At 43.6% G+C, this 16,949-nt stretch overlaps 1 protein-coding gene across 1 annotated transcript; it reads right to left on the bottom strand.

The window, feature by feature from the left end:
* Positions 1 to 4,926: 4,926 nt before the first annotated feature.
* LOC144114086 (uncharacterized) lies at positions 4,927 to 15,358 on the bottom strand. The gene is made up of 4 exons (XM_077647575.1): positions 15,017 to 15,358; positions 11,638 to 11,706; positions 11,010 to 11,121; positions 4,927 to 7,521 (listed from the first exon to the last, which is right to left on the bottom strand). The coding sequence occupies exons 1-4, from the start codon at positions 15,195 to 15,197 to the stop codon at positions 7,440 to 7,442; spliced, it is 444 nt and encodes a 147-aa protein (XP_077503701.1). The 5' UTR covers positions 15,198 to 15,358; the 3' UTR covers positions 4,927 to 7,439.
* Positions 15,359 to 16,949: the final 1,591 nt, after the last annotated feature.

Raw genomic sequence — 16,949 nt, 5'->3', positions numbered from 1 at the left:
AGGTACAGTGAACGTACCAAAGAGGACGTCCACATTACATCCACCATCAGATTTACCTTTAAACAGATATGAAACCTTTTATAGTCGTTGAACTCGTATGAGCAGTGTAAAACAAGCAATACTATTATTTTTAAGTGGCTTTATTTTCACCAATCATTTTTCAGTACTTCAAATGCGACTAATTTTGGTAGTTGTCATGTCCCACATTCTACCTTAAGGCAGTACTTCAACATCAATACCATTTTTATTGCAGTGGCTAAGGCACAGCACTAATCTTTTATGCACTTCTTACCACACTTATTTACCCGAATGGTAGCTTGTGCAGTGTATCTTTTGAACAGCTAGCAGCATCCATACAGACCACCATGTGTAAATAGGATCTAGTGATTTTTTTTCTCATCCGTGCCAAAAAGTGAAGAAAGCCATAGCATAAAGGCAGGTCGTGCTGATATTATGGAAAAGTATTTTGCTAGTTATACTGCATTCGTACTATAGTCCAGACATTTTATGAGGGTCATTTCATGCCAAACACAGCAGAGTATGTGCTCGACACTCTCAAATTTATTCCCAAATATTGTGGCTTTTTACTGAACTGTAAAACGTAGTATCCCTTAATCTCTCTCTGGAAAAAAAATTTCCAGTCATGTGACAGCCCTTTGAATTTTCCAGTTTAGTGAAATGCTAGGTCTAAAAAAATTGACGAAAATTTTTAAATTTTTTTCTACGGTTTAAAATTTTTATAAACAATAAACGAGTTGTACTCTTTATCATGCATCAAAGAACTGCCAGTACAGAGTTATCCGTTTATTTAGTTGTTTTTTAGCTCAAGACAAAACATTTCTGAATTTTTTTCCTTTTTTAGATCGTCAAACAGCGCACAAAAAACACCAGGACACTAAGAAAGGACGACACGGACAAGAACGCACGAGCAGCTAAACCAAACCGAAAAAGCCAAAAAACACTCAATTCCTCGGTGAGAATGCGTGGATCGATTCCACACGTCTCATATACATAAAACCAGACACAACATGATGAAGCCGTACCATTGAAACAGCTAAGAAAAGAAAAACAAGATAGAGCGGCAAAAGCACCGATCCACAACCGCAGCACGTCAATAGGTGGGAGATTTTCAAGAATGCGAGGCAGGTTAGGCTACATAATTCCTAGGAACCTGCATTCCTTGTCGAGAACTAGAACGCGATGTCGAACTAATGCACAAGTCATTACCTGCCACGATAATATTTGAGGCCCCCAAAATTTCTCTCAGTTCTCTGCTTACCATGCCCGATAATTCTAGCAGCACCGCTGGCCCGAAAGACGCGGGTTCGATCCCGGCCGTGGCGGTCGAATTTCGATGGAGGCTAAATTCTAGAGGCCCGTGTACTGTGCGATGTCATTGCACGTTAAAGAACCCCAGGTGGTCGAAATTCCCGGAGTCCTTCACTACGGCGTCTCTCATAGCCTGAGTCGCTTTGGGACGTTAAACCCCCATAAACCAACCAATTCTAGCAGCGCCAGTCAGGCACACACTGGTCCTTTCGACCCGCAGCGGCGGCTCAGTGGTTAGAGTGCTCGACTACTGCGCCGGAGTACCCGGGTTCGAACCCGACCGTGGCGGCCGTGTTTTGATGGAGGCGAAATGCAAAAGGCATCCGTGTGCTGTGCGGTGTCAGTGCACGTTAAAGATCCCCAGGTGGTCAAAATTATTCTGAACCCCCCACTACGGCACTTTTCTTCTTTCACTTCCTTCTTTATCCCATATTACGGCGCGGTTCAGGTGTCCACTGAGATATGCGAGAGTTACTGCTCCATTTCCTTTCCTCAAAACCAATTTTCACTGGTCCTCTCCATTCATTTTTCTTTTTCTTCACATCCTTGGATTTTTTACGATGCAGGGGAAGGTTCGAGCCAAAATCTGGCATTAGCGACGCAGCATGCTCATGTAACTTGTTTACTTCCCCGTCTGGCCAATGTAAACCGAGCCGCAGCTAAGGGGAATGCTGTAAATTACACCTGTAGAACAGGGAACAATCTTATTCTGGTGATTAATCACATAATTGGTTTTTTGGAGGAAAGGAAATGGCGCAGTATCTGTCTCATATATCGTTGGACACCTGAACCGCGCCGTAAGGGAAGGGATAAAGGAGGGAGTGAAAGAAGAGAGGATAATAGGTGCCGTAGTGGAGGGCTCCGGAATAATTTCGACCACCTGGGGATCTTTAACGTGATTAATCCCACATGATCACTTTTTCGAGCGCCCTTCATCCATTAGCCTACACAGCTCGGAAAGTCTATGTGGAGCGGAAAACACGTGACCTACTCCAACCTTTGAGACTGTCTTCTTAAAGGGGCTTTGATACACCTTCTGAGGAGAGCACATCAACTCGCTCAATCCCTGCATTGTGTTGTCATGAACACCTGAGCCAAGCAGTACACTTCTACACGCAGCAGAAAACCCACAATCACGCCCGAAAGTTTACGAGCCCTTTCCGGCTACTTTTTGATGCTCGCACCTTCCTCCGTCGCTCGCATCTGCGTAGAGAACGTGAGACATGGCTATTGTTTAGATTCTTTGAGACGTCAGGCAGCTACCAAGGCCGCGGCCAAAAAGCCGCGTAAGTCCGGCGGGTCAGGAAGCTCCGCTCCAGGTAGTGGGCCAGGCGGAGGAGCGTCGACCTTCCAGCGTGCAAAAAGTGACGAGGAGAGAGGGAAAGGCGCGAACATGCTGAAATTCAAATTTTGACTACAGATAACTCAACTTCCACAAAGCGCATTAAACAAGTACCTGCCAGACAATATTCGTGAAGCGGCGTATTTTAACGTCCCTGGCATACCGAAACGTTATAAGCGCCGCTTTCAGTTAAGATTATCAGATACCGTACTCTGTGTATATAAGGCATCACCGTTATGGGCTTTTTGCAAGGTTCAGTGTGTCATTGCTGCTCATACTATTCTGGTTTATCTTGTGGTAGGTGCTCAGTAAGGACTCGGATATGGTGAAAAGCAGGTCCACGGGATAACCCGATTCTTGAAATCTGCCGACTTGTAGGGAAAAACTTTCCTGGACACGTTGTGGGCACGACTTGGACAAAGTAGACCGGAGACACGAGGTTGCCAAGCCCCTTTTCACCAGCTTAGAATGGGATGACGAGAATGGTAAGATTGCTTTCTTCGACCTCGGCATATATGTCCAATAAATGTGGTTGACCCCGTGGAGACACAGTCGCAGATCAAGAAACTAGATACGCCAGTTCTTTGGAAGCTCAACGGCGAAAGATAAGAACTTGGAGCAACCCGCGGACATGGTCAAAACCGAATCTGCAACGGAGTCCAAAGGAGAATCTTCTGATGCATTAAGCAACGCAAGAAAGTTGTCTACGTATCTGTTAACTTTAACTACTTCCACATCTGCAGAACTCAACTCCTGCTTCAGCTTTCTATCAAACTGGGCCAAGAATATTTCTGAGGGAACAGGACACACACAGGATCCTATGCACGCACCTTGGTTTTGCACATACAAGTTAGGGCCGTAACTAGCAACCATAGATTGGAAGTGAAATTTGAGCAGTTCTGAAACCTAATGCACCCCGTACTCTCTATCAGTTCGCGTACATTGGAAAACAGCTCATCATGCAGGGAAGAGTAAAACAGTTTTTGCACGCCCACTAAAATCGAGTTGTTGGCCTCGGGAATCCCTTCTTCCAAGGCAGCCATGACAATGCCCGAGTTGACGACTTTGTAGGCGTCTTAGCGGTTGAGACCCCTAAGACGGCGCTGTAAGAACTTGCTGACCATTGCTTGCCAACTTCCCCTTCCTGTGACTATGGCTCAGAAAGGACACAACTCTCTGTGCGTTTTCGCCGAAAAGAACATGCTCAAGGCAGTCGCTTTGCATTCCTCGACTTTCCATGCCAGCTTGTCTAATGTTAAATTGTTCAGTAGAGCTGCCGCCCAGGACTTGGCCTTCATCAGTTTGAGAAGTCTTTAAGTTCTTACTGATGACTTCAATGGCCTTCCTCTTGAACGTGCTGTTGGAAAGAACCATGAAACCCTATCTCTCACAATTTCCACAATTTTCTAACTTTCTTAAAAAACTCCACGTGAAATTCATGAGCAATATAAGACTTTCGCTCGGCTCACCATAACATGTACTGCTTGAAAAAATGCGCACTAAAGTTGAACTGAATAATGTTCATAAAATAAAATGCCAAAGTTGCAAAAAAGTGCACTGTGATGCGTACTCACACGAAAATTTATTACTGAGGAGCTCGTTCAAAAATGCAAAATAATGCAATTCAGCTGACAGCCCATTTTATTGTGATTTTGCAAAGCAATTTTTATCAAGGCCTTATTTTTGTTTTGGTCAAGAAAAAATTTTGAAGCTGAGTGTTGCACCACCAGTCACGGTTGCCCTGTGCTGTAACTTCAATGCAGAACACAGCCACGGCAATGCTCAAACTACTCTCCTTCCGTGCACTCACGTGTTCAAGCGCTGCTCATCTGCTTTGAGCGCAGCTGGCATCATTGCTTCTCGTGTGCTGTGTTTATACAAGATCCGTGCTATGCAAGGATGGAATCAAGTGACTCGAGGCGGCATCCACAAAAGTGAATATGATTGCCTCGGGAAATTGGAGTCTCACCATCCTCTGCTTTTTCTTTTTCCCACCAAGCTCTCTCCTGGAGTCCATGCATTTCGCCGGGCTCCCGAGTTCTGTAATGTCAACAGTTATTATTACAAATATAAAATAAGGCAATTGGTTCAACAACGGATGCATACAGCGCATTAAGATGTGTTGTTCTTGTGTTCTAGTGGACGTGCTAACAAAAAAAAATATGACTCCTTCATTAGCTTCAGCCGCAGCTTAGATTCTGAGGTGGCCATAGTAAATATGGAGATTACAACGCGAATAATAACACGAGTCGATATAAAATCTTTCAGAACATTTATTGTGAGCATTCATGCATTACAGTAACAATGAAGTGAAATAATTGCAGCCACATCTTTCGTCGCCCTTGCTTCATACTGTCAGAATCATCACCATCAGCCTGATTACGCCCATGCAGGGCAAAGGGCTTTCTCATGTCTCTCCAATTAACCCTGTCCTGTGCCAGTCGTGGCCAGCATATCCCCGCAAACTTCTTAACCTCACATGACCCCCCCCCCCCCTTCCTGCTATGTTTGCCTTCTCCTGGAATCCACCCGTTACCCTTAAAGACCCTTAAAAAATCCCCCCGTTACCCTTAAAGGTTATCTTGCCTTCGCATTACATGCCCTGCCCAAGCCCCCTTCTTCCTCTTGATTTCGACTAGGATGTCATTAATCCGTGTTGAAAGTTGCCAGTTGAAAAGTTTATTTGGCCATATTTACAATATGCCCCCGAGAAGAGGCAAAAGGAGGCAGGCAAAGCATGCCTCCTGACGAGTCTTACACCTCGGATTACACATCACGTCACTGATGACTAAACAGCAAATCATATGTAAATACAATAAAATCATTTTATAAGAAAACAACTTACTTTAGTGTAGAAACCTAATCACAAAGACAAAAGAGAGAGACGTTCCTAAAATCTATACAAAAACGGTAACATGACACCGTTATGTTCGAACTGTCTAACCAGAAAAAATACACATAGCAAATACCTAGCAAAACAAAAATCCTTTGCAAAACTGAAAACAGGCACTGGAGCAGAAATATACAGGAAACAGAAAAAGTCCACAGCATTAATAAAAAAGTAACAATGCCAACAGAACTCAAATAATCACAAAATTACAAAACAGGAAATAGTAACTTCAATTTCTTCTTAAAGGGACAGTGAGTAGAACTGTATCAAAATTTTTTTTTTTTAGCAAAATCTGATAGTTCGGCATTTCATGGCTTTGTTTCCGTTTGTCCGGGAGCGAAATATGCATTTATTTCAAAGAAATTTGTATTCGAAGTTGAAAATGTTTTTCCCGCCGCTCAGATTCAAACTCAAAGCACTCTTATGACGTCACGGCGTCCTCTCATGACGTCATAGGACGGAGTGGCGTGAAACGTGACGTAAACGCAGACTTCGTGATTTCTGACGGCTAGCGGTGCGGTCTAGCAGCTGCCGAAATAAAAGCAACCGCCGCCGCCCCATCATGGTCGTAACTATCCTAGGCACAAACACCGAGACGGCGGAGGAGGTTCAATAGCACTAGCTTGCGTCGGTTCCAAAGCTAAATACGTCATAAGCGACAGCAAAGCTGCAGTCCAAAATTTTAGTAGAGGGAGAGTCTCTCCCCTCGCCGCCAAAATTTTAAGACAAGCGACATTGAATAGAACAATCAATATAATCTGGACCCCCGCGCACGAATCTGTCCGTGGCAACGAGGCGGCCCACGAGGTAGCTCGAGATCTCTACCACCGAGCTGCACAAGACGGGCCACCGTTCGCAGATCACGGGAGAGAAGGGAGACTAATCTCCTGTCAGGAAGTTACAGAATATCATAGACAACATCGCAGGTACTTTCCCCCACCTAGCAAAGCACTCAACAATCAACAGGCGGTGGCGTGGAGGCGTCTACAAACAGATGTCTACCCACACCCAATTCTAAGCAAACATATCATTCCAGAAATAGAGGACGATAAATGAAAGAAGTGCGGGGCGAGAGGGACCCACGACCACATAATATGGGAGTGCAGCCAATCCCCAGGCAGGGCAAAGAACATTATTAGTAGAGACGCCTGGAAGACCTTGCTCCGGAGCACGGACTTTGAGCTCAAGCTCACCGCCGTCCGAATGGCTGAAGAGGCCGCCGGAATACAAGAGATCCTGGACAGCATCTGACGCGACTACCCCATGTGGCCGGATCTCTCCTGATCCTCCTCCCTCAACTGAGGGTATGGGACAGGGGAGGTCTGGATGAGGTGGTCTCATTCTGTTGGACAATAAAGGTTTTCACTCACTCACTTGGCTAAAGTTAGCCTGGACACCTTGAATGACTGGTGCTGCATTTTTTGCACACCTTTGGTACTCAATTGCAAGACCTGAGTGGACATGATAGCAGGATATGTCTGCATATTGAAAATAAAAATAATAAAAATGACACAAAAAACACCCTTAGCCCAAACTAGAGGGCCAACAAGAGCTAAGTTAGAACACCTTGCACCGGAAAAGTACATGAACCTAACATGATTTTCAGAAAATTGACCACAATATGCTATCTTCGCTGTAAGATTTCAGTGTGAAACATGTGGCTTAAGCAGATAAGTGCTTTTAGCATTTATAATGCTCCTGCATGCTGTACAACGGAAAACTGTTTTCCGACCTTTTACGACTACCACTGCATACTCATCGCAACAATAATATACAATGAGGTTCAGTGATCATATTTACAAAATAATTTACACTGGTTTCTACAAAATCTACAAAACGACCTAAAAAGGATCGACACTGGTTTCATAGTGATGAATATCACGTGAAAAGGGTGCACCAGAAAGTCATCAGGCCCACCAAGGGACACATTGCATATGACACGGTGATAGTACCACCAGACCTGCAAATAAAAGGAAAAAGGGAAGGGAAAAGGAGACAGGAGTAAAAAAACATAAGTGGTGCACAGAAACACTGAAATTCTTGAAATAATGATATGTTCTTAGCATCAGAAAAAAATTGCCGAGTAGTAAGTGCAATACTAGAGAAGGGAGCACCACGGTTCCTGCTGAGCTCAGTAGTAAAGCTGGCACTGCACCTTCACAAATCCTAATCTTTGTAGGGGTGAGAACAATCTCATTTGTAGAACTTTCCAATGCCAGGGACACCATAAGAGCCTCACTACACATCTCAACAGCAACCTTGGTGGCCTGGGAACTTTATGACCAATGCTGTACAGTCTTTGCCAAAAGTAACCAGGCTGTCGTGACTTGAAAAAGTCGCCTGGCGGTAACATTGAGTTTGCCAGCCCTCATCGGCTGTGAGGGTAACCTATGTGACGTGGACCTGCACCACCACTATTCACCTCAGGATGATAAGTTTCCTGAGAGGATGAGAAGTGGGAAAGCCCGCCTGGTTATATTTGGCAAACACTATACAAACCGGGTGTTTCAGCGAACACTTCCACAAATTCCTAAAAACAGGGAATTAGTAGAAATGAAAAGAAAATATTATAAGAAAGAAACTGCCAGCCATGGTGACGTCAGTTATAAAATCATCCCAATTAAGTAGCTAATGAATTAAAATTTACTAACCAATTTTTTATTATCAGATATGACGATGCCATATCAGTTTTTGAAACAAAGAAAAAGCCATTCTCTAAAGCTCTGCAGCATGAGAAAATCCAGTGCTTTTATCCACAGAAAACTGAGTGAGCGCATGAGACACGCAAGAAGCTCTGTGCAAATGCAATGTCTGCTGATGATGTGTTGCAATGATGGCGCCAAGGGAAGCTTCGTGAAAATGCACCAATCTTCCTGCGTGCCTCATGCATTCAGTTTCGGTTTTGTGCACAAAAATGTGCCAGATTTCCTCATGTGCTGCACAGGTTTAGATAACTACTTGTATACTTCAAAAACTTTTGTGGCATCATTTTGTCCATGGCTTTGAACACCAATTTGGCACTAACCACCAGACTGAGTTAATTTAAAGGTGAATTAGTGAGTTTTGGTTCATTAGCTATTTGATTAGGATTATTTTCACACTAACTGACGTCCACCACGGCTGGCAGTTCGGTTCTGAAAAGATTTCCGTTCTCTTTCGAACTATGTACCTATTTTTAGGAATTTTCTAAAGTGTTTGCCAAAACACCCTGTATACAATACGCAATTACTATTACATTTCAAACATGGAATATTAAAGGGGCCCCGAAACACATTTTCAGTGCATTGCTTTGCCTGTTGGTTGCTTAGAATGAGTTATAGTGATCCTATTAGCATCGGTCATAGCGCGTATACTGTGGTTTTTAATATTTTAATTAGCTCGCAAAAACAAATTCGTGGCGCTGACGGTGTCACCATACAGTGGCGGTTTTTAGCAGCGGATATGACATCACTTAGTGGGAGCTTGAAGATTGGACAAAGACTAAATATACTGCAAATTGTGCTAATAACAAGAGATACGCTTTGTCAAGTTTTTGTGTTTTATATTACATTAAAAAAACCAACTTGTTTGCCCTAGATAAAAGCACTGTAAAGCAAGTAAAACAAAAATACACCACCAGATGCTCTGGCTACTTTTTGCATCGAAGGGATTTGCGCCTCACTGTAAACATCCAACAACCTAGCACTCAACACTTATGGCTACTCTCTCTATCTGAGAGCGGCTTTGCGGAATGGATCCGATCGAGCCATAGAACTCTATAAGCATTCGTTTCAGTCACAAGGAAGGATGCGTTCGTTTCACATTTAGCAGGGAGTGCGCATCGTCAGCTTGTGGAAAATCATCGGGAGGCGGCGCCACCAGTCAACAGCACGCGCTCCTTGCTCGCCGTGACCAACCAGCACGCTAGGAACAACGGGCAATGGTTGGCGATAAGCAGTAGTGGTATGCGTTATACTAAATGTGTCTGATATCTTGCGCAGGCTGTCACACCGTCGCAGTATCTCGCGCTCGAGTTTGGATCCATAAGCAAGGGAACATCACTGATCAGTGTTCCCTTCTGCGCTGTCGACGTGACGGTGAAGCATCTCTGGGTCATTCACATGGTTGTAGTAACCATGCAACCGGCACTGCCAGCCTTAGCATGAACGAGGTACAGAGAACAGGCAACCATGGAGTGCAAGCTTCCACCCCGTGCTCAGATAGGCTGTTTTGATTGGTCCCACTAAGTGTCGTCATTGGGAGAGTGAAATGGGAATGGGAAGCTGCGCGAAAACCGAGTTGAGGGCAGCAGTTTAGTTGCTTGCATTTTGAAAGTTCGCCACTGAATTACTCTCGTTCCTATGCATCGATTCTTGTCATTCTTTTTGAGACAGCATCTGTGTGACATAAAGAATCCATCTGAAGTGTAACCGGCATCTGTTCAAGCGGTGTTTCGCAGCCCCTTTAAGCACAAGTATAAAAACTCCTAGTAGCAAACAGCATTAAGACAGAAAAAGAATGACAGCCGAACAACAATGAAAATGAAAAACAAGCTAAAGATTCATATATTGTAACCTCAAGGTCACACGAGTACATCAAATTCGTTGGCAGAGAACAAATACACGGACAGAAAGTGCAGAGTTTTCTCATTTACACATCATTAAGGATTCGTGCCAACACATTACACTAGTGTTGCCCCTGCTGCAAGTCATATGCTGATCTTGTTTCCCACTCTGCCTGCGAGCCTGCTAGCATAGACAACAAAGAAAGTACCCTAGAAGGGAAGGAAGTGGTCCAAGGTTGCCCCGGAGTAATAGACTTTTCAAATTACAAAGATTTCAGAAAGGTCATGGCTTTCTGCTACAGCCATATGACTATAGTTAGCCACGTATGATTGATTTTATTGCCTTATTAGAATCTTTTTCAGCCTCGGTGGCTCATATATAGAAGTACAGACTAGAACAGCACTTTAAAATTAAACTGATTTTCACACACAGCAATAATTGCATACAGAAGTTGAACAGGGGCAATAAAAAGAAAGGCAAACAGTGTGGTGGCTAAGCACTCTGCTGTTTGTATTTCTTTTTATTGCAACAGTACACAAAGCGCTCAGATGTATATTTTTAATATTAAATTTCACATGTCAACCTCCTAGATTTCAAGTAATCCACGAAGCTTCCAGTACAGTAAAAATCATGTTCCCAAGCCTCATGCAATTGTGCTACAGAAATTAATTTTTTTTTTCTTGTTTCAGCTCCACAACTAAGGAACAACCTTCGACAAAAGTTTAGAGCCCACAGGGCTTCTAAGCCATGTAGCAACTTATAGCATGCGGAAGTCCTCAGTATCCAGGAAGCAGCACCTGATTTCCTCTTACATTGAAGAGATCTGGAATGCTGAGGATGCATAATGAGCCACACAATGATAATGAGACACGGTAATGAGACACATAATGACTCTGGCACTCACCTATCCCAAGGCAGTGGCGGTTCAACTCCAGGAATTGCACTGTTCAAGTACACCGTCAGAAATGTCGCAGTAAACATCCCCATGCCATAGAAAGCAGCAATCCAAAATTCATCTGTGGATCCATATTACAGAAACAAGTCATTTATGAATACAAAATAATAAAAAAGTTATCTGTTCTCTTTGCATTTCTCCAGTTTTTTGTAATGAGGACCACAAATTAGTGAAGGTGACATGGATATAATAAAACAAGGCCAAAATAAATATTAAGTACGTTTTGCCCGTATGTGCACCTTGAGGTTGAGATTCACCAAACAAGTCAAGAAAGCAAACACTTTAATAACGAGTTTGCATTAACAACTCTACACAATGAGAACAGTTGAGCTACTGTGAGCTGGTACATGACATTTAAAACACTGCAACATAGAGGGCCAGACGTGTCCCTTAGTAACATTTATTTTATTCCTAATGCAGCACCACAAGGGCATCATTGCAAGGAGTACATTCCAGAAAAAAACAAGCATCAAATACTAATTTACGAAAAACATTTATTGCATGTAAAGCAATGACTCATCTCATCTTTTTATTTTAGGTATCATGTGGACAACAAGAACGTGCACTTGATTGTTACCTGAAGGTGTGAATAAGTATGCCAGATAGTCCGACAACGAATATGTCGTGAGAGCTCGAAAACAGTTTTCTAGAACATAAAACAGATGAAGCATGTCAGTTCAGCACAAAGGTGTTTTTCAGTGCATCTAAGAAGTACAGTAATGAGCAATATAAGAGGGAACAAACTTTTTGCACAAAATTGCGAATTTCTTGGTTATTTCACCACTAAATTTGAGAATGGCTTTTGGATATTATATGCCAGGAGAACTAATTATTATTAGGGGAAAAGAGAGAAACCTGTGCTAGGTACACACAATTATGAAATAATCAAATGAATACTCAAACTTAGTTTCCTTTCATATTGCTCACAACTGTACTTCTTTCATGTTGGAACCCAGAACTTAAGCACTTTCTTTTCATTATTACAGGGCTTTTAACTGCTAAATGAAGTAGATATCAGCAGCTTTTTTACTGCCTAGACTGGCTCATGGAATTTGATACAATATCACTGGCAATACTACTATTACACTAACAAATTAAGAATGATCACCTATAGACAATAGAGTTCCTTCTAGAACTGAAAAGAAAAGGCAGTGTCTATCCTACTCACAGCCAGCAGAAACATTGGGCTGAAATTCCCCTAGAACTCTAGTCTGATTGGCTACTTAGGCCCAGATTCGCCCAACAATGTTCATTTTGGCTGCAGCCAGCAGAACTACCAGAATGACCAGGCACCAGCGAATGATCGGCTCTATAATAGTTGAACTTAAACAGTCATTAAGAACAAACTGAAGTTGGCCTGCAACAATAGGGTACTGTGTTCTAATCATGAAGAGACCACTCTCACCGAAAATGGAGCTTTTTTTATAAGCTAGAAAAGACCAAGAAATGAAATATAGGTGCCGCCACCAGCGACAGATTTCAAAAGTAATACAAAAATGCGCTTCTACACGAATTGTTAGGTGCAGATCCCAATGGCTGCGCTACACTGCCATTCACTTCAAAACGGTGTCAACCTATTCTTTTTCGGCGACAGTGATGCCCACATTACGAATTTTCTCTACATAACGGGTTTTTTGTTGTCGTTCAGAGAACTAGCGTTTCTTTACAGAAATCTAGGAAATTTTTGCTTTCTGTAATCTTGTGTCACTGTACAGCCTAATGAAAGACGCAGAGTGTAAAATCAGTAGTCTGTAAGTGTAAAAATATAAAAATCGCTCAGTGCTGATCTCCTCATTCCTTTTTGAAAAACTCAGGGGACTGCAAGAGGTGACTTCTGATGTTAGCATTAGCTTATCGTTACGACCATGACGGCTGCTGCAGCGTGAAAGGAAATGTGAAATATTGTATCCTTTGGAACACGTATCTAGTTTAGCGCCAACAGCATACTTTCTCTCTGCCAGTATTTCCTTGCAAGCTGCAGGCATCAGAAAGTCAATGAAAAGTTTTGGAATGACAGATCCAGTAGTAGGATTCCAAGTAAAACCATAGCTATCGGTGAGTAAGAAAATTCCCTGCTTTCTCTACTGCCAAGTGTGTGACAAAGATTACAAAGGAAGGATATCTGACATTTATCGCAATGTTGGAAGAATTATACCATAACAAAAACGTTGTGGACTTGGATCGCCATATAAGCTGACATATATATTCACGCTTTCAGGAAGTGGTAAAACGTGGCAAAGAGGCAGAAATCTGCCTGGCTTCCCCTCTTAGGGAGCAAAACCTGTTGTTTCATTCTATAGGGAACTTTGTCATTATTATTAGTTTGATATTAGTATTAGTTGATTAAGAGGATGACGTGCAATGCACAGCGCGAGTGTGTGTTGCAGTTTAACACAAGGCATGTTCGGCTGCGGTGATAGCCTAGTGCTTTCATGCAGTGGCCAGCAAAGCTGATCTTTTGCTCCGCTGCGGGTTTGAATTGTAGTCGCGGATGTTTGATTTATTTTTATTTATTTCACTTGGCACAAACCCACAAGCACCGCAAGCATACACACATCGCAATATCTTGCTCGGTGTTTACCCATCGGAATACTGCTTTCCAATTCCATGGAGTTGTCCTCAGTGTTCCCTTGCTACTTCTGTCGTCCTTCTCGGCTGCTGAGAACTTCCGAGTCCAAAGCTTAAAAGATCGCAATCCAAGTGGCTTGATATAACCGAAAACGGAAGCAGTAAACGATAGTTTACGCTAAGTGCGACAAAAGGCTGAGTGAAGAAGTTCCGTAGGGGTTTGCAGTGGTACAGAGGGCGCGCGCGGGTGCCCCCAAGTCTCAGCTCGCCAACTCAACCCGCTGCTCATAGTGCGCATCATTTACCGTCTTTGCTTGGCCTTTTCGCGATTTATCATTATTTTTCTCCGCTAGTACACTCACAATTAACTTCATCGAGTTCGACATTAAAATACGCAGCGATCTCATCGCGCTGATTTTATGCATTATAGAATGGAAAGCTGGTTTTCAGATGGCTCAAAAGATTGCCTAGATATGTCCCTGCTTGCAGTTGCTTGCATACCAAGCAGCAGTGGAGTTTCTGTCGATGAAAATTTGAACTCATGCGGCGCAGCAGGGAACATTTGAAGCACTCTTTCCTGGCGACCGAACGTGAAAGTACCGAAATAATCGAAATAATCACTGTTTTCATGGCAAGAGGTCACGCAGTTTTCTGCCGTCAATCGGAGACGAGTGCCGGGAAAATTTTAGCCTGGAAATTCTGCCGGCTAACGGTAGAATAGACATGAATATGGTGTAAAGCGCTTGGCAGAATTAAGTTTACGCGTACAGCAGAATAACGTTCGCGCAAGGAGCATAAACTGTAGTTCAGGAGTACGCCTCTTTAGGGCCTTATCTGAACAAGTACTCGAAGCAGGGAATACTAACGGCAATGATGCGAGACGAAAAAATTGGAGGATGCTTAAGCTTCGTCTTTTAAGAGTGGGACGCGACAGCGTGTTGCAGCGTTGCCAAGGGGCCCACGGAACGCCATCGCCCGTTTTGCGCGACGCCTTGCCTGTTGGACAATTTAAGGAAAAGGAAATGCCGCCTGTCTCACATATCTCAGTGGACACCCGAACCGCGCCGTAAGGGAAGGAATATTTCCGACGCGCCGTGCCGACAACTACAACTACTACGACGCCGACGGCATTTCGACCGAACGAGCTGTACACGCTGTCGCGTAACAGTTACACACGGCCATATACCGGCATGACCTTTTGCTGCTGAGCTAAAATAGCGTTTTAAACACAGAAGCTTAACTGCTCCCTCCAAAACAGCGAGGTCTGGGTAACGCAGGACAGCATGTTCACTGAACGAGTCACCGAACAATGCGAATATATTTCAGGCGAGATTAGACGCAGTGCCAATATAAGCAACTGCTAGATGTGCATTCTAGCATGATGTCACCTTTGCTGCAGAATACAATAGCGTGGACGACAGCGAGCAGTACTAGCAGCAGCAGTCCGGTGAGTAGGGCGGAGCGAAACGCACGCTCCGAGAAACTTTCTGTAAGTTCAGAGACATAACCGCTGTCGCTTGACTTCGATGAATCTTCATCAGGCACCTCTTGTTTACGGTCGAAAGCCATTTCTGTCCAGCCAACTACACAATTAACGAACACAACAGTTTTTTGCAGAGCACGCAAATATAGCGCCGAGAATACACTGGCTAATGCCTCCTCAAGAACATGCCAGAAGCGTCTCTTCGATTTCAATGGATCTCGAGATCGCGTCGACAATGCGCAGACTGGCCGCTAGGCTGCGCTAAAAGATGACCCTCAATTTCGGTTTCAATGGCTGGGAGAATGTAATGCGCGGCTCCCGATCATTCTGTTTCATTCTTTTTTCGACTTTCAGCAACAATTTTTTGTTCGTTAACGACAAAGACATGTTTTTGAATGTCTCAGAGTGCAGCAAATGCCTAAAGTGTCTAAGCTGACTTCCAGACATTACTGAAAGAGAATCATCAGTTTCGATTTCGAAATCTAAAAGCGTGCTGTGCACCCCGATCTATCATGCCGTTAGGACCTTTTTTCTACTGCATAACTAGTAACTTTTGAACGGTTTGCAACGAAAGGAGCATGTTCGAAACATCCATATTGCAGCAAATGCTAGAAGTGGCTATAAATACCGCAAAATAAGTATTTACACAGCATGATGCATTGTTGCATATATTGTACTGTTGCCAATGGAAGAAATAAACTACTTCGGACTAGCAAAAAGAGAAAATAATCCATGAGATAGAATAAGGACAGGAGGAAGTCCAGAATTACCTGAGCTCTCAACTGTAGCAAGGTGGCCAGTGGCAAAGGAGGACTGCATATGGCGCTCAATGAATGGAAGCCGGAGACGTCGCGGTAACTTGCCTGGGGAGTCGCTGGCCCGCAGGGGGCGCATCCCTTATATCTAATGTTCTTAGAACTTTGCGAAACGCGCGTTTGTTACAATCTTGCTGCGAAGCATTGCGAGAGATGTTTCGATCGGGCGAAGCAGATCTTGGAGGGCAGCCTAGCTGCGCTGTTTTTCGGCATTTTTCCAACGAGCTTTCGCCGAACGGTACCTCCTTGAATAACGTTGACAAATTTCAAATAAACCCATGCCCCTCTTCTCTATTCTCTTCGCAAGAAACACAGCTCACTAGGTTCCTGTGTGATGCACACGCGCACAGTGACGTCGAGTAACAAAGCAGGCCTGACTGACCGGATTTATCCAAATGACAAGCACGTACGTGCGTTGATGAAATGACAACTGGAAGAAGGGGAGTACCAGAGATGGCGAGCGACGTGTGAGTATTAAAAAAAACGTAAAACTGCGCTTGGAGGCACTCCCCAGGCAAGTTACCGCGACGTCTCCGGCTTCCGTTCATTGAGCGCCATATACAGTCCTCCTTTGCCACTGGTCACCTGGCTACATTTGAGAGCTCAGGTAATTCCGGACTTCCTCCTGTCCTTATTCTATCTCATGGATTATTTTCTCTTTTTGCTAGTCCGAAGTAGTTTATTTCTTGCCATTGGCAACAGTACAATATATGCAACAATGCATCATGCAGTGTAAATACTTATTTTGCGGTATTTATAGGCACTTCTAGCATTTGCTGCAATATGGATGTTTCGAACATGCTCCTTTCGTTGCAAACCGTTCAAAAGTTACTAGTTATGCAGTAGACAAAAGGTCCTAACGGCATGATAGACCGGGATGCACAGCACGCTTTTAGATTTCGAAATCGAAACTGATGATTCTCTTTCAGTAATGTCTGGAAGTCAGCTTAGACATTTTAAGCATTTGCTGCACTCTGAGACATTCAAAAACATGTTTTTGTCGTTAACGAAATAAATATTGTC

The sequence above is a fragment of the Amblyomma americanum genome, chromosome 1 (assembly GCF_052857255.1).
Source record: "Amblyomma americanum isolate KBUSLIRL-KWMA chromosome 1, ASM5285725v1, whole genome shotgun sequence".
NCBI classification, from domain to species: domain Eukaryota; kingdom Metazoa; phylum Arthropoda; class Arachnida; order Ixodida; family Ixodidae; genus Amblyomma; species Amblyomma americanum.
This window is presented reverse-complemented; position numbering and strand designations above follow the sequence as displayed.